Raw genomic sequence first — 23,347 nt, 5'->3', positions numbered from 1 at the left:
TTATTTATTGGCTTTCAGATAGTCTTTCCTTTATGCAAACACAATCTTGCTGTCTGTGTCCAAATTTCCTCTTCTTATGAGGACATCAGTCAGACTGGATTAGGGCTCACCCTAAGGGTCTTGTTTTTTGTTTTGTTTTGTTTTGTTTGAGACGGAGTCTCGCTCTGTTGCCCAGGCTGGAGTGCAGTGGCGCGATCTCCGCTCACTGCAAGCTCCGCTGCCTCCCGGGTTAATGCCATTCTCCCGCCTCAGCCTCCCTAGAAGCTGGGACTACAGGCGCCCGCCACCATGCCTGGCTAATTTTTTTGTATTTTCAGTAAAGACGGGGTTTCACCGTGTTCGCCAGGATGGTCTCGATCTCCTGACCTCTGCCTCGGCCTCCCAAAGTGCTGGGATTACAGGCATGAGCCACCGCGCCCGGCCAGGGCCTTGTTTTAATCACCTCTTTAAAGGCTCTGCCTCCAAATACACTCACATTCTGAGGCACTGGGAGTTGGAACTTCAACATATGAATTTTGGGGGATGCAATGAGGCTTGTGATTAACCTCTACTGTTTCCACTTGTTAAACTTGTAACTTTATAACAACAGGGACTTTGTCTTGTTCATATGTCAGGACCTTTACCGTTGCTGCTGTCTTTGGAGCACACTACCTCCAACTCTTCATACAACAGGTTTTTCTCAACTCTCAAGCCTTAGCACCACCATCTGACAAGGGCCGTTCCAGACCACCTTGTCTAAAGTAACCCTAAACTTTACTCTAGGGGTCACAACACTGTTTCCTCTATTTCACGGCAGTCACCACTTACTTATGTCCAGGATATCAGCTTCAGGAAAGATGAGGATAGGTGTTTTTACACGCTATTATACCCCGGCATCTCACACACAGTCACAAGTGAATGAGATTCTGTAGCCACTTAGTACATTACAATGATTTTATTTATTCCTGGGAAAACCTAAAGGGCTTTTAACATCCAAATTGGTGTTTGAATTTCAGCTCTAACATGGATTAGCTGTGTGAATTCCAGCACTTCCCTTACCCGCTCTGTGTCTCAGAATCCCTAACAACACGATGACAACACCTTCTTTCCGGTTCTTAATGGAGATTAAGTGAACTAATTACCTATAAGGTGACCAGGTCAAGAATCTGACATAGAACCCATGCTATCAGCTGAGATGCTATTAACTCGAGGGCGTTCAAAAGCATCGGAACTGGGAATGATTTTTGAAAACGTGTTTAATTGGTACCCAGAGCATTAAACACTAGGGTATGAATGCTACCCTATTTTCAGTGGTTTTTAAAATTCTTTTTTGTTTTGTTTTTTGAAACAAAGGCTCGTTCTGCAGCCCAGGCTGGTGTCCAGTGGCGGGATCTCAGCTCACTGCAGCCTCGACCTCCCGGGTTCCAGTGATTCTCCAGCCTCAGCCTCCCAAGTAGTGGACACCACAGGTCCGTGCCACCACACCCACCTTTTTTTTTTTTTTTTTTGGTAGAGATGGGGTGTCGCCATGTTGCCCAGGCTGGTCTTTTCAATTCTTTAGATCAAAACCAGGCCTTCTTCTCATTCACGTGTCTTTGGCACCCATCTCTGCCTCCATCCCTTGCAGTTTCTTGAGATTCTTCTGTTTAGCAGAGATCACTCGGCCAGACACGCACCGGCAGCAGCCCGAGGATGAAGCCAGCCCGCCTGGGGTGGCCCCCGCCACGCTCCCCGGGACTCAGGGCTGCTGTAAGGAAAGCAGCAACTCGAGGGGTCCTGGTGAAGAGCAAACGACCTGGCCCCTGCAAAGGGACCCAGAACACAGGAAGCCCGCCATCCACGTTATGAAAACAATACACGTGGGTAACAAGACCCAGGCGGGTGGCAGGCGTGACGCAAACCTCTGAGGCTGGCGAGGACTACTGAGTCTTAGGGAGTCTCTGAGGAAGGGAGTCCCTGAGGGAGGATGGGCCCCCGAGGGGGCCAGGCCGACGTCCCGTGAAGGCGGCCCACGGCTCGGGAAAGCCAGGCTCTGGGTCCTCCTCTGACTTTAGCCTTTCTGGGATCTGCCGCGCTCATCCCCGCGCCACCGCCCCGCGCGCTTACCCCTGCCTCTCAGTCAGTAGAGCGCCCGCTGAGGGGCCGCGCCCGCGCGCGACACGCAGGGTCGGGGAGGCGGGGCGGGGCGGCGCGCGTTACGAGAGCGACGCAGCTACGCACGCGGCTCTGCGCATGTGCGGTGAGGCTCGCGGCCGGAGTGCGGCGCTGGGCGGGAGCCACCATGGCGGCCGAGCGGAAGACAAAGTTGTCCAAGAATCTGCTGCGCATGAAGGTGCGGGGACACTGAGAGAGCCATGCCGGGCGGTAGGGGTACCCGGTCCTTCCGACCTGGCCAGGGCCGAGGCGGCGGGCGAACGAGGGACACCAGAGGGGCCTCAGTGGGCTTCCAGCTCTCGTGCTCATTCATTCACCTAGCGCCTGCTCTGCACTGTTGACTGGGAACCAGGTTACGAATTAGGCCGACTCTCAGGAGGCCCACGGGCGGATGGGAGCTCGCATACACAGAAGCAAGCAGTCAGGGTACAGCTTACCAAGTGCAGTGAGGGTAGAAGCGCCGGAGCCCTGGGAACTCACCGAGCTTCTCGCGGGGTAATGGTCCCTTTAGGTTCCTGGGAGGGTTGTAGGCACAGCGTCCTAAACTAGGAGAAACTTGAGTTCAAAAGTCCGAGAGGCAAGAAAGAAAAAGAAAACCATGGAGATTTCCAAGAATTAGAGGTAATTCAGTATGTCTGGAAGGCAAGTACTAAGAAATGGGGTTGCAGAGTAGGCAGTGGTCACGAGGTGCAGGGAATTTGAGGCCAGATTAAGGATATTTTCCTTTATTTTGTGAGCAATGGAAAGCTATTGACACGGGGAACAGTATAAAAAAATAGCAACTATTTATAGTACTAGACAATGTTTTAAGTGGTTTGCGTATATTAACCTGTGCAATTCACGTAATGACACTTTGAGGTGACAACAGGCAATAACTCTCTTTTTACAGTTAAGGCAACTGAAACAGAAATAAGTAACTTACTCAAAGTCACACAGCTAATAAGTAGCGTAGACAGGACGGGAACTCAGGCTGTCTTGCTCCAGAACCCTGGCTCTGTGTTACTTACTCTGTGATGCCTGTCACTGAGCAGTGCTTATAGAGGGTAGCAAACTGTTACATGTCATATTTAAAGAGGTCGAATTTCCAAAAAGAAGGAAAGAAGCATTCATAATGTTTTGAAAGATTGGAGAGAGAGGCCATTCGCAGTGGTTCATGCCTGTAATCCCAGCACTTTGAGAGGCTGAGGTAGACAAATCGCTTAAGCCCAGGTATTTTGAGACCAGCCTGTGCAACATGGTGAAACCTCATCTCTACAAAAAATACAAAATATTCGTCGGGACTTGTGACACGCACCTGTAGTCCCAGCTATTTGGGAGGCTGAAGTGGGAGGATCACTTGAGCCTGGGAGATCGAGGCTGCAGAGAGCTGAGATGGTGCCACTGCACTCCAGCGTGGGTGACAGAGGGAGACCCTGTGTCAAAAAAAAAAAGAGAGTAAACATTACATGGGCAAGATTTGAATGGAGTTGAGCTAGGATGGAATTAGGAATGAATGGGTGAATGTGGATGCAGGACAAATTACATCATAACTTAGAGTTTGTCAAGCACTTTCATGCATATTAGGAAAATTTGAATCTTTACTGAACAGAATTGGCTTTTGATTTTATGACTTGTGATAACATTAATTTCAGAGAAGTGGAGTGAACTGGCCAAGCAGATATTGAAAAGATTTTAGCAGTTGTTTTAGCTCTTGGGATAAGCCAGATGATGTACTGGGTGACTCAGGTTCAAACTAAATATCTGAGTTGCAACTAAGCTCAGGGCTTCCACTGATTCTACATTATGGTGAGTTGTATAATTATTCATTACATATTATAATAATAGAAACAAAGTGCACAATAAATGTAATGCACTTGAATCATCCCTAAACCGTCTACCCCTCCCCTCTCCACCACCCATGGAAAAATTGTCTTCCAGGAAACCCATCCCTGGGGATCACTTTTTAGGGCAAGTATAAGAGGGTTGAGGATTTCATCCTGACTCACTTGAATGCCTCTGACTTGGTCAGCCATTGCAGGATGATCCCAACGGGAAGCAGAAAAAGAAGGATGTGGATGGAAGGTCTTCCAGTATGGAATGGTTGTAGAAAGGGTGCTTATTTGTGATTTTAGTACTGTTAGACTTTTAGAACAGGGCTTGGCAAACTTTCTGTAAAGGACCATATAATAAATATTTTGGGCTTATGAGCCAGACAGTCTCTGTTACAACTACTCAGCTCTGCCAGTGTTGTTCAGGACAGAATGACCATGGCTGTATCGACAACAACAGACATCTAGCCTGAGGACCATACTGTGCTGTTGCCTGCTGTGAGTCCTCACTGGTTTTGGAGTGTGTTCTGAAATGCCCTAGAGGAGGAGAATCGAACTTCTACCTAAGTCTGGAAGTGCTTGATTCATATTCACAGGGAGTTCTGTCCTTTCTGTTTGTACAGAACATATGTATATGGCTGTTTTGTATACCAAAGGAATAGGTACATGACTAAATAGGAGAAATAAGGGCAGTTGGGCAGTGTTGATGAGTTTTACCACGAGGCATATTAGTGATGAAATGAGGTATATGCATTTTTAAAAAAAACCATCCCAGAAAGAGAGTCTGGAAGAATAAGACAGGTCTAGGTTCATTTACATTCTGAGAACCTTCACTGAGTGAGCGCTTGTGTACCAAGGGTGCTGCCTAAGTACCAGTGATACAAGATGAACAAGAGTCATGGTCTCTTCAGAATCATAGTCTTGGGAGACACTAAAGCAGCACGATGGTGAACAATAATCCAGTGTTTATCAGGCTGTCTTGGGAAGGTGCTTCTTTATAGGAGCAGGCCTGGGAAGAGCCAAGCCAAATGCTAGCCAGGGAAGTCTTACCAAAGGACACATGCTGTGGGCCTAAAAGAGTAAACATTTTGCCAGACAGAAAATGGAAACATGTTGTTAAGTCGCAAAGGCAAAAGGACCAGGAAGTATAGTGTGCACATTCCAGTAACTGCAGTTCTTTCCTGGGATGAGGATATAGGCACAGGTAAAATGGATGAGGACTGCAAAACACTAGTCTGCAAACTTGTTCTCTTTTACTTTTTATTTAAAATAGTGATAGATTCACAGGAAGTTGCAAAACGTATACAGGGATATCCCATGCATCCTTCATGCCACCTCCCCCAGCGGCAACATTTTATAACACTAGAATACAATAAAGAGCCAGGACATTGACAGCGAGCTTACTCAGATTTCACCATTTTACATGCACTCACTTTGCGTGGACAGTTGCTGGGTCATATGGTAAGTGTATGTTTAGTTTGCTAAGAAACTGCCACACTGTTTTCCACAGTCCCTGTACCATTTACTTTCCCACCAACAATGTTTGAGTGATCAGTTTCTTCACATTCTCATCAGTGCTTGATGTTATCACAGTCATGTGTTACTTAAAACAGGGATACATTCTGAAACATGCATTGTTAGGTGATTTCATCATTGTGAGAGCATCATAGAGTTCACCTACACAAACCTGGATGGGGTAGCCTACCACACACCTAGGCTATATGGTACAGCCTGATGTTCGTAGGCTACAAACCTGTACAGCATGCTACTGTACTAAATACTGTAGGCAGTTGTAACAGTGGTATCTGTGTATCTAAACATATCTAGATACAGAAAAGTTACAGTAAAAGTGCAGTATTGTAATCTTATGGGACCATCATCATATATGGGTTCCATTGTTGACCAAACATCATTTTGCAGCACATGACTATTTTATTCATGAACACTCTTAAGGTTTTTTTCATTTAACTTAGTAGTCATTGTTAAAGCCCTTATGCCTAAAGAGGCTTATGTTTGGAAGAGCTGGAATAGAAGGAAAAGAATACGGGACCTGGGCCGGGCGCAGTGGCTCACACCTGTAATCCCAGCACTTTGGGAGGCCGAGGCAGGTGGATCACAAGGTCAGGAGTTCGAGACCAGCCTGGCCAATATGGTGAAACCCCCGTCTCTACTAAAAATATAAAAATTAGCTGGGCATTGTGGCAGGCGCGTAATCCCCGCTACTCGGGAAGCTGAGGCAGGAGAATCACTTGAACCTAGGAGGTGGAGGTTGCAGTGAGCCGAGATCATGCCACTACACTCCAGCCTGGGCGACAGAGCAAGACTCTGTCTCGAAAAAAAAGAAATATGGGACCTGAATAAGGGAAAGAAATGGGGATACACAGAAACCAGTGGAACCTGAAACCTAACTGCTAGGAGACTCCTGGGTGTTTTCACATTTTATTTTCTCCAGTGTTGATATTTTATCATTTTGCTGTGTTTAGCCTCTTAAGTTTGTTCACTTATTCCCTGAAGAAATACAGGTATTCATGCTAGTGAGAGACTGACAGCAGCATTGTTACTTACTGCCATATTTTGAGTCAAGTTTCTGCAGATTTGATAATAAGAGCAGCTGAAGAGTTTAGCAGCATTTCAGAGGAAAAGTAAAAATGAAGAGCAGACTTATAGATGTACCTTTGCTTCTGTCTACATTTATCGGGCTCTTACTGTGCTTCAGTCATCCTGTTGGGACAGATGAAGGAGATGACCCTGACACCCAGTCCTTAAGGTCTCCAGAAGAGATAGATGCTCGAAAGTTAAGATGTGGTGAGTCTATTGGAGGGCCATGGAAGCATTTAGGAGAGAGGCACTGATTTTACTGGCACTCACAGCAGTGTAGTAGCTTTACCTATGTCAGATGGGCGAGGAGTTGGCCAGGTGAAAGAGGATAAGAAGAGCATTTCAACCCCAGATCAGCAGATGCCAAAGCCAGTGGGCTCTGTGGGTGAGCACAAGACCTTCGAATGTGATGTCTTAGCCCTTAAGATTTTTGGAGGAAACATACATTGTGCATTTTCTCATGCCCTGACACAATCCCTGATCATTTAGTGTAAAGTTGGAAGGATAGAGCTAAACCATTTGATCACTTGCCCCAACCCTCAATCTTGAGATGGGTTCCATAGATAAATGAGGGACAGCACGTAGAAGAAAATTATTTGGGGTTTCCTCAGTTCTAAAATGGGAAACGTTTCTGACATTGATTTTGTTTGTTTTTACAGTTTATGCAAAGGGGACTGGACTCAGAAACCAAGAAACAACTAGAAGAAGAAGAAAAGAAAATCATTAGTGAAGAGCACTGGTACTTGGATTTGCCAGAGCTTAAAGAAAAAGAGTAGGTTTATTCAAATTTATACTGATGATGGTTGGGGCGTTCAGAAGAAAACTCCTGGTAATTTTAACTCATCATTGCAGTGACATAAAGCCCATGAAATAGTTTCTGTTCAGTTTATTGAGTTAGCGGCATAACTAAAAAATATTAAACCTATAAAAGTTGTACTTGGATTTACACATTTTTACTACTCCCCCTCCCAGCCACTGTTTATCACATTGTCCTTTTTTACGTTGAATAAAGGAACCTAGCCCACATATCTCTGATAGTAACGGCAGACCTTTTAGGGAAGCTGTAATGTTCTCTCTGTCACCGTAAGTTCTAAAGATTAGGTGTGTACTTCAGACCTCTCCAGTTCTGTTTCAATTACAGAGTTCATTAGGTTGAGCATTTTAAGGCAGGTCAGGAGTTTTTGTTTCTTTGTTAAAATTGTTACTACTTGTAATACCGTCCCTTTTAACTAACATTTACTGAATCTATAGTGTGTACCAGGAACTGGGCTAAACACTTTACATCCTTAGTTATTGAATCTTCATAGCAAACTTAGGAGCTGCCTCCTATCATTCTGTCCACTTTGTAGTTGAGGAACCGAGCTTAAGGGAGGGGAACTTGCCCAGGTTCACCCAGTTGCTAGTCAGTGCTGAAGCTGAGGTAGACGTTTTCTGGCCCCAGGCTTGGCTGGTGCCGGATCAACAATTTTGAATGAAGGAGTGATGGATTTATTTTATCCATTAATTTAGCTGAATCCTTCTGGAAGCTATTTTTCATTTTTCCCTGATACTTTCCTCACCTTTAGGAAGCTCTGTGGTATGGTCGTTTTACTTAAACTTTGGTCAAATGACTGAAGATGCTGCTTACTATCGTGAGGCACATTTATGTCTTTCCATCCTGTACCTGATGTTTGGGCTTTGATTTGGAGTGTTATATTCCCTTGTTCATTTGGCTGAGCTCTGGACCTTGTTTGAAGGTTAGATACCCTTCTCTAAAGGTATGTCCCACCAGGAGGGATGGGGGGAAGGTACTTTTTTTCTCTACTTCTTGGAGGAAGCAAGATGTTGGTGAGGAGGGAGAAGATAATGCCAGACACAGGGTCACAGGGAGGAAGGGACCTTTGCTGCTGAGGAGCTATAATTTAATTTTATGTGTTAACTCAGCTTGCCAAAGTGTTCCTTCCAGTTGTTTATTAAAAGAGCAGGACTGTTTCTATCTTGTTTCCAGTATTTTTCCCCCCAATACAGCATATTGTTCCCAGAAAATGACCGTTACATTTCTTTCTGGGACGGTAAATAATAATTGTTTGCCATTACTCAGCATCCTGTTTGTGTATAGGTGTGTATATCAGCTCAGGATGTTGGCAGAAAAAGATGACACTCTCAGACTGAGGAGAGACTATCAAGGTGTGGGTGGGGCAGAGGGGAGCCCCTCGGGACAGTGCAGTACCTCCTAGCATGTATAGTGGGAGTGATTACCACCTGAGCTTGCAGAGTCAAGGGGTGGGTGGGGAATGGCTGCTACCGAATCTGGAGATAAGCTGTGTAGAGAGAGCACCTTACAGGAGCTGCTACCTCCATTCACGGGTACAGCCAGCCCAAGGTCATCCTAGCAAGGGAGCCAGGTACCTGGCAGCAAAGGAGCCCTTCCGTGCATTACATTCAAGTCAGCCTCCCAGGCCAGAGAACAGGGCTGAAGATGGGAAGTAAGTCTGGAGGGGTAAATGGATGACATATCCTTGATATATGTGTTGTATTGTAGTTGTTGTTGTTTTTAACACTCTGAATAGGGAGATCATGGAATGGATTGGTTGATTAAGCACATGGGCTCTGAAGTCAGGCAGACCTGGGTTTGATGCCCAGCTCCGCCACTTGTTTACTTGTCACCTTGAGTGAGTTACTTAACCTGTTTTGTGTCATTTGTATATTGGGTATGATGATAGATAGTGCCTGTCCAGTGCATTCCGAGAAGTAGATGAGGTAATATATGTAAAACAGTCACCATAGCGCCAGGCATAAAGCACAGTGATTGTCGCCATTGTGTGTATTTCCTTATACCTCAATATATGAAGTACGCCCATTCCTTTCTACTCTCTTATGTTTGTGCATCCTTTTTTTTTGCTAGTGTTATCTGAACTATTCTGTGAAGTTGGAGATTGCATGTGTCTATGCTCTGAAAGTCTCGAGTTTCCCATTTTTAATGTCAGCCGTATCAGTTTGTAATTCAATGAAGATAATTAGGGCTATTCAGTGTTAACACTGCCTCACAGAGGACACCTTTAGCCGGTGGCTAGACTGTGTAGGGGAATGATGATCTAGCTGCCGTGCCTCAGCTTGGAACAACTGAAGGACTTTCCTGACTCCAGAGCTCTGTGTGGCTGAGGCCTTAGTGTAGCCACATTGCACATCATCTTCTCCTTCTGCCCAATCCTCCTGTCTGTTTTCCTAAAAGGGCATCTGCTGAACAACACTGCCTGCTAAGTTTTCTGCATATAACTCTGTCTCAGAGTCTGTTTCCAGGGAACCCGATATATTGTGAATTCCTAGGAGTGAAATTTACGAGATCAAAGATTTTGCTATGTATTGCCATATTGTTTTTCCCCCAAGGATATGGTCCAGTAAGAGTGTGCAAGTATAGGCGGTTTAATTACTCCTTTGCTGTAGCAAGTTGTTTAAGAAGTATTTTTGACTATTGTGCATCTTATGCTTGTATTTTGTGGTGTATTTGAATTCAGAAGCTATAGGGACCTGAAAGTAACAAGTTAGCCTGCCACACTTCAACTGATGCTGGTGGAAGATAGGAGCCTTCTGGGTCTGAGATGTAGGGGAGGGACAATATCCTTTCCTTCCAACCATTTGCAGTTCATTAGTTGGGGTCCCCGTAACAAAAGACAGATTAACAAGAGAAAGGTGTACACTTTTATTTCACAAAAGTTTTCGGTGACACAGGAGCCTTCATAAGAAAATGAAGACTGAAGAATTGGTTGAACCTGAGTGTTTTTGTGTTAGGTTTGATGAAGAGTGGAAAGTTGTGAAGAAATATGATAAGACCAAGGGATATGAGTGAAGAGTAATAAACCAGGAGACGCTTAGCAAGTCTTTTGTTCAGATTCCCCTCTGTGTCCCTTATTCTGAGATAAGGATGTTGCTTTCCTCTGAGTGTAGGGAGGGCACCTCTCATGTGAGTTTTATGACCTGCTTCAGGGGACGGTCAGAAAATCCTACCTGCACGTCATTTTTCAGATTCCTTCAGCATAAAATTTTCAGTATGCCAAGATGCCATATTTTGGGGGTAGTGTGTCCTGAACACCATGAGAGACAAAGGACTTACTGCATAGCAAGCAGCACAAGCATCAAGTTTGCATCATTTCTCTTTTGTCCCCAAGTCCTATGAGGGATGGCATGAAGTGGCCCAGGTGGATGCTGTGCATCCAGTGGATTTGCATCATAGCTGAGATCTCCTGAGCCTAGAAAACTGGAACCTTGGGTCATGGACCACAAGCAGACTTGTCTTCGGCCCCAAGAGAGGCATCTGCATTATGCTGGACAGTAAGCAAATCTGCCCTTTGCTTTAGAGGAAGACTGTTTTTCAAGGCTGCTTGCTATGCAGATATCCTTGCAAAGATAGTCCAGAACAAACAGGCAGTTAGTGCCTCACTCAAAAAATGTGCAGGAATGTGAGACCCAGTGAGAAGGGTTTTCTAACTGGAGTTTTGCCATGCTATTTGTGGCTTTAAGCAAGTCCAGCTTTTTCTGAGCAGTAGTTTCTCATCTGCGAAATTTATGAAATAGATAATTTTGTGTGTTTTAGCCCTAGAATGATAGAACCTCATTAATGAAAATTGGATAATTAAAATACAAAAATGGTTAAGTTTTGAAATATTTCACTTGCTTGCCAACTCTATAATTCATTTTTCTAATTCTTAAAACCATGCATGTAGATACAAAACACCTGTGCTCCTTTTTATATTAAAGTTCCGGTGTCAGTGCAAAGCCGTGGGAAAGACCTCTGAGGCACCAGCAGTCCTGCTCTGAATCCAGTCCTGGCCTCTGGAGGTTGCCTTTCTCTGGGCCCCTCATTTATCTTAAGTGAAAGCTTTGATGTGTGGTGTTTTCCTGAGAGAGGTGATTTACTTTGGAATTGAGGAGGTCTCATCAGCTGCTCACTCTATAAGGAATACGATTGAGCAATTGAGAAGGTATGCCAAGTTCATAGAAAAAGCTGAGCAGCAAGTTCTGTGCCCAAATTTAGATTCCCTCCGGGAGAGGCATGTCTCAAGTAAGTGAGGTGCTGGCTAGACTAGAGGGCCAGTGAGAGAGGAACCAAAATCACAGTGGTTCTCAAAGTTTTGGAACTCAGAAGCTATTTGCATTTATAAAAATTATTTAGAACTCCTAGGCCGGGCACGGTTTCTCACACCTGTAATCCCAGCACTTTGGGAGGCCGAGGCAGGCAGATCACAAGGTCAGGAGATTGAGATCATCCTGGCTAACATGGTGAAACCCAGTGTCTACTAGAAATACAAAAAAAAATTAGCCAGGCTTGATGGCACGTGCCTGTAGTCCCAGCTTCTGAGGAGGCTGAGGCAGGAGAATCCCTTGCATCCGAGAGGCAGAGGTTGCAGTGAGCCGAGATCACGCCACTGCACTCCAGCCTGGGCAAGAGAACGAGATTCCATCTCAAAAAAAAAAGTTACTTAGAACTCCTAGAGAGTGTTTTGTGTAGTTTATATTTGTCAATATTTACTATATAAGAAATTTTTAAAATTATTTAAATATTCATTTAAAAAACAAACTCATTACCTAACACATTTTTAATGAAAAATAACTTTTTTAAGACAAAATATGTAACGAGAAGAGTGGCACTGTTTTCTATTTTTGCAAATCTCTTTAACATTCTGGCATAATAGAAGACAGCTGGACTCTAAACGCCTGCAGCCAGCCTGTTAAAGCATGTTGTTTTGGTTGAAGTATATAAAGAAAAGCCACCCTCACACAGGTGATACGGTTGAAAAGAGAGGAGTATTTCAGTGGCCTTTTCAGATGATTTTTTGGTACAACTCCAAAACTCAATCAGTAGTAGTTTCTTCAGAGTAAATTGCAATGTGGAATCTGAAAACACCAGTGAGCTTTTCATGTCTTGGTCTGTCTTGTATTCTAAATCTTTTACCCATATATGATTTCTTAACATCATGCATCTGTCCTTTGGAAAATGCGTTGTATAGATTTTCCCAATGTTAACTCATCTTGTTATACAGTATCAAAAATCACATTCATTAGTATCACTGTCGATTTCATCAGAAAAGTCTTTTAAGTGTTGGGAAGCTATCAAGCCCAAGATGACAGATAAAAGCTGTTTGGAATTCTAACTTTTGCTTGAAAGCTTGAATTTTGTTATTGGCAATAAATAGTGTCAGTTGTTCCCCTTGAAGTGTCAGGTTCACTTTTTTTTTTTTTTGAGATGGAGTCTCGCTCTGTCGCCCAGGCTGGAGTGCAGTGGCCGGATCTCAGCTCACTGCAAGCTCCGCCTCCTGGGTTCACGCCATTCTCCTGCCTCAGCCTCCCGAGTAGCTGGGACTACAGGCACCCGCCACCTCGCCTGGCTAGTTTTTTGTATTTTTTAGTAGAGACGGGGTTTCACCGTATTAGCCAGGATGGTCTCAATCTCCTGACCTCGTGATCCGCCTGTCTCGGCCTCCCAAAGTGCTGGGATTACAGGCTTGAGCCACCGCGCCCGGCCCACTTTATTTTCAAGAAAATGTCTGCCAAAGAACCCAAACCCACAAAACCATAGTTATGGTGTCACATTGAAAAAAGGTGTCTAATTCATCTCTCAGTTCAGTCACACAAGTGCTGTTAGATTATTTGACTATGAAGAAGTATCTTATATATATAGTTTCAATTTTGTATGCCAGATATTTTTTAAAGTAATTGAGGGCTAAGATTAATAAAAATAAATTTGTGCTGTATCATCAAGAACATCCTAATGTGAAACTGGCATTTTTCTTTGAACTGTGAGGACCTGCCAGTGAAGAATGTAACTACCAGGATAGTCTGGTATCACTGCTGCTTTCACTCATGCTAAGATTTCATTTCACCCAGAGTTGCTTTTGCACAGTCTGCAAATGTCAACACAGTAAAAGAGGACATCTTAGTGTTATCATGCAAGTAATTCTGACGTCCTGCTACTCTGCATTGTCTCCATTCCGGCTGCAGGGGCTTTATGCAGGGGTTTCTCAGGCCGATTAGATTCCCTTCTCAGGGCCCCCACTTACGATGGGGTCCTCAGGTGTTCTTCACCTGGGCATCCTCATATCTTGCTTCCTCACTGCCTCCTGGTCCTTGCTCAGATGTCACCCCACCCAAGAGGACTACCCAGACCACTCTCTTAAAAGACAACGCCTCTCCTCTAGTCTGCCCTCACTATCTCCCCTTAAACCGCTGTGTGCGGGTGTGGGGGTGTGGGTGGTTGTTACATTCAGTGGAATGTACTTAAGTCTGTATGTGTTTTGATAGTGCGTGCATCTTTGTAAACCATACTACTATCAAGGAAACATTGCCGTCACCACATGAAGATCTTCATCCCTCTTTGTAGTCAGTCTCACCCCTGCTCTGACGCAAGCACTGTTCTGATTTCTTAAACCATAGATTAATTTTGTCTGTTCTTGAACTTCATAAAAAAGGAATCATGCAGTATGTGCTTAACTGTGTCAGCGAAGTGTTTTGGATGTTCATCCTTGTTTTGGAACATCAGTAATTTGTTTCTGTTGCTAAGTGGTATTTCATTTTACAGATACACCATGGTATATCTATTCATTGTTTTATTGACTGTCATTAATAGAGAAGTGTTACAACACTTTCACTAAGGAAGTATGAGAGTTCAGCATTTGGAGTTAGATATCTTTAATTTTATTCTAGTGGCATCTCATTGTGGTTTTTAGTTAGCATTTTTCTGATGACTAATAATGTTAAAGAACTCACGGTTGGATTGTTTGCAGTTTTCTGGGTTTTTGTTCTTCCTTTTGTTTTTTTTTTGTTTTTGAGATAGCGTCTTGCTCTGTTGCCCAAGCTACAGTGCACTGGCACAACCTCAGCTCACTGCATCCTGCCTCGGCCTCCCAAGTAGCTGGGATTACAGGCACGCACCACCATGCCCAGCTAATTTTATTTTTAATAGAGACCATGTTGGCCAGGCTGGTCTTGAACTCCTAGTCTCAGGTTCAGGCCACCCAGAGTGCCAGGATTACAGGTATGAGCCACCACACCCAGCCTGGTTTTTTACGCTTATGGATAAAGCTGGTATGAACACTCATATTCTAGGTTTTTTTTTGTTATGTTTTCATTTCGTTTGTAACTGTGGAATTGTACTTTAACAGAAGTTTTCAGACCAGTTTCCAAAGTGTTCTATGATTTTACACTTTCACTAAGGAAGTATGAGAGTTTGGAGTTATGTATCTTTTTACTTTTAACTATTTTAGTGGCATCTTATTATGGTTTTTAATTTGCATTTTCCTGATGACTGATAATGTTAAAGAACTTCTTTTTGGGCCATTTCCATACGTGAAGTGCCTTTTCAAATATTTTGGCCATTTTAAAAATTGAGAAAGTTTTGTTTCTGTTTTTTTTTTTTAATATTTTATATCACATATTTGTTCATCCCACTATCCATCCATCAGTTTATTGTATTTTTGATGCAGTAAGAGTAAGTTGCAGACATCAGTACATTTCTTTCTAAATATTACAGCATGCACATCATTAACTCAAGCTCAGTGTTTCTAGGGTTTTTTTGAGACAAAACGTACATACATCTGTGCATGTAGGAGTTATTTATGTTCTGAATACAAGTTCTTTGCCACATATATATATATAGTGAATATTTTCTTCTAGCCTGTTAATGTTGTCTTTTGATGAGTTTTTATTAATTTTCTTTTATTAATTTTTTTCTTTTATGGTTTATTCCTTATGAGTCTTGTCTAATGAATCCTTGGCTATGCCAAGGTGGTAAGATATTTTCTGTTTTCTTCTAGAAGTTTTATAGTTTTAGTGCTGACATTTTTATCCATGGTTTGCCTCTAACTTTTTTTGTACAGCATGAGGTAGAAATCAAAGGACATGTTTTTCATAGATAACCTGTGGTCCTATTAACTTTTTTTTTTTTTTTTTTTTTTGAGACACAGTCTCACTCTGTCACCCAGGCTGGAGTGCAGTGGCACAATCTTGGCTCACCACAATCTCTGCCTCCTGGGTTCAAGCGATTATCCTGCCCCAGCCTCCTGAGTAGCTGGGATTACAGGCACCTCCCACCACACCTGACTAATTTTTGTACTTTTATTAAAGACAGGGTTTCTCCGCGTTGGCCAGGCTGGTCTTGAACTCGTGACCTCAAGTGATCTGCCTGCCTTGGCCTCCCAAAGTGCTGGGATTACAGGCATGAGCCACCGTGCCTATTAACATTTATTGAAAAAATTTTCTTTACTTATTGCATTGTTTATCTCTAAGTACTTCATAGTTTTATTAATCATAAATAGAGTTTTTTCAAACTTGTTTGTTGTGTGTATGTGTGGGGTGGAGGGGTGTGTAGAAATTGAAGTTTGTATGTTGACTTTGTATTCTGTAATGCTAAATTGACTCACTGACAAGTAGTTTTTTGTGGATTCCTTAAAATCATTTACATGCATAATTATGTCATCTGCAGAAAAAGAGAGTATACGTTTTATCTCCTCTTGTTGATTTATTTCATGGCTAATGACCCAGTACAGTATTGAATAGAAACGACAAGAGTAGTCCTTGAATTGTTTCTGATCGTAGTTGGGAAGGCCTTTACTTTTTCTCTATTACACATGAAGTGCTGTTTTCATGAATGCCCCTTGTCAGTGGTCAGAGATACTCCTTTATTTTCCTAATTTGCTGAGGGTATTCATTATAAATGATGTTGAATTTTGTCAAATAATTTTTTATGAGAAGATCATTATTTTTATTTTGCTAATGTGTTGAAAACTGTATTGACTTTTGAATATCAGAACAGCCTTCTATTCTGACATTCTACTTGGTCTTCATATGTAACATTTAAAATTTTTAAATTCAGTTTGCTGACATTGATGATTTTCACATCTGTATTTATAAAAGATATTAGACTGTAGAGTTCTTGTAATGTCTTTGGTTTTGGCCATAAAATGAGTTGGAAAGTGTTCCTACCTCCTCTTCTCAGTTCTTGGTTTGTGTAAAATTGAAATTATTTCTTCCTTTAATGCTTGGTGAAATTCACCAGTGAAGCCATCTGGATCTGAAGCTTTCTCTATGAAAAGATTTTTAGTAATGAATTCCATTTATTTAATAAATACAGGACCAATCCAATTTTTCACTTCAGATTTTTTTTCAGTAATATATTTTTTAAAATTTTTTCCCTTATTTACATAAATTCTATCTGGTGTTTTTTTTGCAGTCTCTATTTCTTAATTCAGGCTTTCTGTTTGTTTCTTCATTGCATTCATGTTTTCACTTAAATCCTTGAATAAATTTACAATAACTGTTTTAAAGTCCATTTCTACTGATTTCATATTTCTTCAATTGTTTTTCTTCTTTCTATGAGAGGGTTACATTTTCTTGCTTCCTTGCATGTCTAGGAATTTTTTATGGTGTGCTGTACATTTATATGCATTACATTGCTGACTACCTGGATTCTGTTATTTTTCTTAATAGAGTGTTGAATTTTGTTTCATTAGGCAGTTAACTTACATGCCAGTCAGCTTGTTTTTGTTAAGGTGTGTTTTGTAGCTTTTACCCTAGAGCTAAACTGTCTCTACTCCTAAGGCGTGGCCTTTCTACTAAATATCACAGAGTGTTTAGCTTGTTCTCTCCTCTCTGGCCAGGCAGAACTCAGACATTTCCTTGCTCTGTGCAAGCTCTGTTATTTCTTCAACATACAATTGCAGGGTAAATTTTTTTGCCCCAGGTATGGTAGGCTGGAAAATGGTCCCCCAAATAATATCTAGGTTTTCATCTCTGGAACCTGTGAATGTTACCTTATATGGCAAAATTTACCTTGCTGGTATATGAGTAAGTTACAGATCTTTAGATGAAAGACTATCCTGGATTCTCTGGATGGGCCATAAATATGATCACCTTTCCTTATAACGAGGAGGTGAGGGAGGTTTGACGCACGGAAGGCCTTGTAACCGTGAAAGCTTCTGGAGGGATCCCAGGCCTACCAACACCTGAACTTTGTATGGAACTGTAGGAGCATACATTTCTGTTGTTCTAAGCCACGAATTTTGTTAGCTTAAGTTTGTTACAGCAGCCACAGGAAGCTAATGCAGCAGGTATTCTCCCAGAAATCATCTCTCCAGCAGTTATTTTTTCCCCAAGTCTGAAGACTCATCCTGCACATGTGCAGCTTAATGGTCAACCAGAGATTCAAGGGAACCCAATATGCAGGTCCTGAATTCCATGCTGTAGCTCTCCCTTTCTGTGGTATCCTCACCCAGATATTCCAGCCACCGCCATAACCCCAAACTTCAGTTTGTGTCTTTGTTTTTTTCAACTAAAGCCCCAGTGAAACAGTTTGTCTCTTAAGCTCAGCAAGACAGGGCTTTGTGTGAGTTCCCACTCCCTGCTCCACATTCTGGAAATTGCCTCCAGGCAGAAAGCTCCGGATTCATGGGGCTCACTTCATTTGATTTTCTTCACCCAGGCATCACAGTTGTATGGTTGGACTTGATTATCTAAACATAGTCATTTTATATTTTGTCCTGTTTTATATAGTTATGGTGCGGGAAAGCTAGTTCCATACCAATTACTCCCCTACAGCTCGGGATGGAATAACCTGCTTTATTTTCGTCCATTTGTGATATAAATGTTTCATTCATTATTTGGCCCCTCTTTCTATAGACTGTAACCTCCATGAGAGCAGAGGCTCTTTTTTTTCTTTTTTTTTTTTTTTTTTGGAGACGAGTGTCTCACACTGTCACCCAGGCTGGAGTGCAGTGGCACAATCTCGGCTCACTGCAACCTCCACTTCCGGGATGCAAGCAGTTCTCCTGCCTCAGCCACCTGAGTAACTGGGACTCCAGGCATCCGCCACTATGCCCAGCTGAGGCTCTTTTATTGGTGGCTGTTTCCGCAGTTTAATTTAATACACACAGTTTGGTTTAATAAGTGTTTGTCGAATGAGGGAATCTTTATGAGAATCAGAGCCTACTCCAGCAAACAAGCCTTAAAAGCTGCATGTTTGCTTTCCTGCCATGCTTTAGGGTTTATGGCCAGGCTGGAGGTAGATATGTCACTTAGATTTAGGGTCATGAAGTGCTGACTCAGCAGAGAAATTCTGCAGGAGACAGTAACGTTCTGGTCCAGGGGAACGCAGCCTGCCCCAGTGCCATCAGTGGTGTCATGCTCAGCCCTGTCAGCAGCAGCAATGGTTTTCCTAGGGTCATTCTCTAGCATGATTTTGGTTTCGGTGCGACCACCTAGCGGCCGTTACTTCTGCTCATCTTCCAGTTCTGCCCCTCCAGCCTTCCCGGTGATTCTGAGATGCCCAGTACAGCTGGCCCCTTGTATCGCAGATTTTGGTATCCACAAGGGGAACTGGAACCAGTCCCCCTTGGAAACGAAGAGCCTACAGTGTGTGTTCTTACAGTAAATTCCTTCTCTGCTGAAGTCATCCAGGGTCAGCCTTTGGTGTTTATAGCTAAGAGCTCTGACTGATAACACTGTTAAAGCTGCCCAAGCCTCTGATTTCCCAGTACTTCTCCTGGATTTGTCATAAGAATTTGGCGGGGGCCAAAATCTCAGAAGTCACCACTAAAGAACTTATCCATGTAATCAAAACACCACCTGTTCCCCAAAAACTATTGAAATTTTTTGAAAAAAATCTGTGTGTAAGTGCACTGCGCAGCTCAGACCTGTGTTCAAGAATCAACGTAAATGCAAGTATAAAAAAGACTGGAAGGAAATACTCAAATATACTAACAGTCCTTTTTAACCTCTTGGTAAGGAATTTCCAGGCAGTTTATAAACTCATACTTTATTCTGCTTTCCAAATTATGTTCCTTAAAATGTGCTACTTTGATAATTAGAAAATGGAATTTTTGAAATCCCTGAGAAGAAAATACAAAATATGCCAGAAACTTTAGTAAAATGATTTGGAGTAGTGTGTCATTGTATACTATATGTGTATTTTTACATAGATATTATTTCCTTTCTGAAAAAGAATTTTAAAAAATTTTTGGTGAGGGGATGTAAACACAAAAGAAACTTTGCTTCAACTTTGGCAAATTCAAGTTTATTGTAGATACTTTAGATCTTTATATTATGTAGGTATTTATGCAAATTAAATGTGTTGTTTAAGAGAGGTTGTGCCTCCAGCCTGCTGCTCTTGTCTCCTAATGTCTTTGCTGACCAAATTAATCATATTTTATTTTTAACCCTAAGTTAGAAATCTTACTGTATTTTTACTTCATTCTACTGAGAACCATAGGTTGATTTTTTTCATTCAAAGTTTTGGCTTTTGTTTGCTGTGCTTTATATACGGAGAAATGCTAATTCTGTTTTCCCATTTAGGAGTTTCATAATAGAAGAGCAGAGTTTCTTACTGTGTGAAGATCTTCTCTATGGAAGAATGTCATTCAGAGGATTTAATCCTGAGGTTGAGGTATTAAATAGAATTGCTTCAAATTTAAAATTTTTCCACTTGAATTTTTTTCTGCTAATAATTGGGCTTAGGTGTTTCTCTACCAAGTACCATTTCTACTCATTATATAGAAAATAACAAGTCTTGAAATATCACCATAGCTATTTAAAGAAATTGCAGGCATTGCAGTCTAGTTTTGTGGTAGAAATTATCTACTAGATAATTTCATATAGGGGTATACAGCCCTTGACAGTGCCACGGTAAATACTTGAATTTCAAGTTGAGTCTTTTACAGGAACGTCAAGATTTTATTCATGTGATGCTATTATGAAAAGTTATTTTCTGGCACCTATAAATGTATTTTTTCTAATGGAAAAATGTTACTTTAGAATTGTGTAGTTTGGCTTTTTAATGGACAGTTTTAATCCGAGCTTGTAAATAGATTTTTAAATTAATCCTTTTTGCCTTATAACTGAGCTATTCATTTGAATTTTCCTGCTCCAGGATAGAGAAGCAGACCTTTGTTTAACAAATATTCATTAGAACTCTGGCTCATATGTTAAAAGCCATCCTATCAGGTACTTGATGAACCAAATGGACACTTGAGATATAAATCTTTAGTTTTGTAAATATTACTCGAAGTCAGGGTTTCTCACCCTTGGCAGTGTTGACATTTGGGGCCAGATAATTCTTTGTGGTGGTGGCTTTCCTAAGAGGATGATGAACCACATCCCTGTCCTCTGTTCTCTACCAACTAAATATCGGCACACACACCCCCCACCATCCAACCCAGTTTGACAACCAAAAATGTTTCCAGGCATTGCCACAGGTTCCCTGGTGGGAAGAATCGTCCGCAGTTAAGAACCACTTCTCCAGGAGCCACAGTTAACTAAGCCAGTTGGCAGAATTTATTGAAAGATTCTAGATTAGTTTTCCTCTTCTGCTTTTTTGGCAGAGTGGGAGGAGGCATGTGTGATAATTAAGGTGTTATATTAGAAGTGTTTGTTTTTAATATATACTGGTCTCACTTTGACCTGCTTTAATTAAGCTTCAGATTGAGAAGGAGAGGGGCTGCAGAGTGGGGTAAAAGGGGAAGAAAAAGGCAGGGATTATGAAGGTGTGGTGTTCAAAGAGCAGGGTTTGGATAGGCGAGCATTCCACAGTACGTCTGCTGCACTGGGAAAGGAGAGGTGCCACTGCCCGCAGAAATTGATGGGGGGCAGGGACGGGTGTTAGCAAATGGCCCTAATTACTGGATTCTGTAACACCGAATCCACTCCCCCTAGGAAAAGGTTTTGAACTATTGTCACTCTTTTAAGCCCCAGAAAAACTAGTTGAGACTGATTTCTCATCTTGTATTCCTTCTCCTCTTGCTATAAAGAAGAGACTACACATTTAAAAAAAAAAAAGGTCAGAGGATAATTATCACAAAAAGGTTTATGTGAAAGAGTTGAAGGAGAGACCTGTGGTGCATGGATGTTACATGGGATGCATTATCCGCCCTAAAGTTTAGGAGGGTGGGGCTGAGGTGCAGATTCCCTCCATTATACAGGGCCAGCCTTCCACTTCTCCTGCCACCTCCACCCACCACCACCACCACCACCAAGAGATGCATTTAAAATTATTATTGACTACTAGTGCTTCTTCCATTTGGCTTAAAGATGGAGTGGGGGAAGTTCAGAGAAAATCTGAAAGTTTATTATTTCTTCCCCCACTCACTGGAATGTGTCAGCAGTATGCCTGCTTTAAATATCAGTAACTAGTACTAAGATTTATGATCTTAAATACCCTTTAAATTCACACTAACTATAATCCAGTGAGGCTTGGCCTTACTATTTTTTTGACTCAGAGCTGACTTCTGTTAGACCATTGTGATATAAAGTATTACAGAGAGTCCCTTACCAATTTTAACTAGTTCTCTAGATGATTTGAATTCAGTTTCTCTGCCTTCAAAGAAGTTTGGCATCAGTTCCTTTCACAAGCGTTTTCTAGCCTGAAGGTCAGCACTGGTGTATTTTTCAGAAATTGATGCTTCAGATGAATGCTAAGCACAAAGCAGAAGAAGTTGAAGATGAAACAGTGGAGCTTGATGTGTCAGATGAAGAGATGGCTAGAAGGTAACCGTCCTGCGCAGCAGCTTTCTAATCTGGACCAAGCATTCATTGGCTCTCCCAGGAATGCTCCTCTTACCCCACAGTCCACGGCAGCGTTCAAGGGAGTCCCCCCTGTAGGAAGATGACTGTGATCAGCCTTCTCTTAATGGCCTGCAGGGGCCGCAGACCTGTCTCAGGCTGCCAGCAGAGAGCCCATTTCCAGAGCTACTGGAAATGTGTATTTTTAAATGTACATCTCAATTTATTTAGGGTAATGCAGACACCAAAATGGCAAGGAATTCAATCACTCTCAGAGAAGTTCATAAATTGTTAAATCAGATAGTTTCTTTTCATCATAGTTTTCTTTTTCTTAATCTTTTTTATTGCATATTTGGTCTGATATTGTTGACAAGGTTTGATTCCTACCTTTTTATTTGAAATTAAACGTGTGCTGTCTATCCTCTTGACAGATATGAGACCTTGGTGGGGACAATTGGGAAAAAGTTTGCCAGAAAGAGAGACCATGCCAGTTACGAAGAAGATGAAAATGGAGACATAAAACCGATTAAAGCAAAGAAGATGTTCTTAAAGCCCCAGGATTAAGATGGATGCCTTAAGCGATGGACCATGGGTGCTTGGTGGAAGTCAGCAGCGTATCTGGAGTTCATCCCGAAAGCGATAGCGTCTCTATAGTTATTAATACTGTAACGTTTACTTTGTAAAGAGATGTATCATTTTGGAAACATGCTGTTTAAAAAAACAGATGTGTGATGGATGTTGTACATCCTTTGCTTCATGGTATTCATTCATGAATTTTTAGCCCCTGATCTACAAATGTATACATTTTTACAGGGCTGCTTCCTAAAGTTTTTTTTGACCTCGGGTTTATCGTCATATAGTTCTCCAGTCACTGACCTTGAATTGACTCATATAAATTACTGCCAGTGTTTAAATTGCCCTTACGTTTATATTTAAATTATTATGTCAAGCCAATTCACACACACAGTTTGGAATCAAATATTCTAAGAATTTATTATATAAACTTATCAAGAATAAATATGCCTCTCCATCCTTAAGTGTTTACATGCTCCCAGGCCATTGTCAGTTTATGGTATTATGTTGTGTTATTTAAAGCATTGAATTAATAGAAAAAATTGCTCTGTAATAAAAACCTGCTTTCACATACTTTTTATATTTTCTTGTACTTTCAAATAACAATTTTAGTCTAATTCAGTAATATAACTTTTTTTCCAAATAGTAACTTTAAAAAACAGCCATTGGTCAGAATATAGTGATGTATGAGGTTGAACCATAAGAAATTGCCTTTT

At 41.8% G+C, this 23,347-nt stretch overlaps 1 protein-coding gene across 2 annotated transcripts; it reads left to right on the top strand.

Annotated features, from left to right (window-relative positions):
- The first annotated feature begins 2,173 nt into the window (after nt 1-2,173).
- On the top strand, nt 2,174-23,201 carry MPHOSPH6 (M-phase phosphoprotein 6). 2 transcript variants are annotated; one of them, XM_033219142.1, is made up of 6 exons: nt 2,208-2,311; nt 6,658-6,746; nt 7,199-7,311; nt 19,857-19,947; nt 21,949-22,043; nt 22,490-23,100. In XM_033219142.1, exons 3-6 carry the CDS (start codon nt 7,202-7,204, stop codon nt 22,620-22,622), a joined length of 429 nt encoding a protein of 142 aa, XP_033075033.1. In that variant the 5' UTR covers nt 2,208-2,311; nt 6,658-6,746; nt 7,199-7,201; the 3' UTR covers nt 22,623-23,100. The 2 variants fall into 2 exon arrangements, with proteins under 2 accessions (XP_033075032.1, XP_033075033.1); XM_033219141.1 differs by lacking the exon at nt 6,658-6,746 and having other exon boundaries at nt 2,174-2,311; nt 22,490-23,201.
- The last annotated feature ends 146 nt before the right edge of the window (nt 23,202-23,347 follow it).

This window comes from Trachypithecus francoisi, unplaced genomic scaffold (assembly GCF_009764315.1).
Source record: "Trachypithecus francoisi isolate TF-2019V2 unplaced genomic scaffold, Tfra_2.0 Lachesis_group10, whole genome shotgun sequence".
NCBI classification, from domain to species: Eukaryota; Metazoa; Chordata; class Mammalia; order Primates; family Cercopithecidae; genus Trachypithecus; species Trachypithecus francoisi.
The sequence above is the reverse complement of the archived record's forward strand: the minus strand, read 5'-3'. Positions and strand labels throughout refer to the sequence as shown.

Coding starts and splice junctions, on each gene's coding strand:
- MPHOSPH6 (XM_033219141.1), top strand. CDS start 2,261: ATGGCGGCCGAGCGGAAGACAAAGTTGTCCAAGAATCTGCTGCGCATG. Junction 2,312..7,198: donor AGAATCTGCTGCGCATGAAG/GTGCGGGGACAC, acceptor TTGTTTTTACAG/TTTATGCAAAGGGGACTGGA. Junction 22,044..22,489: donor GATGAAGAGATGGCTAGAAG/GTAACCGTCCTG, acceptor TCCTCTTGACAG/ATATGAGACCTTGGTGGGGA.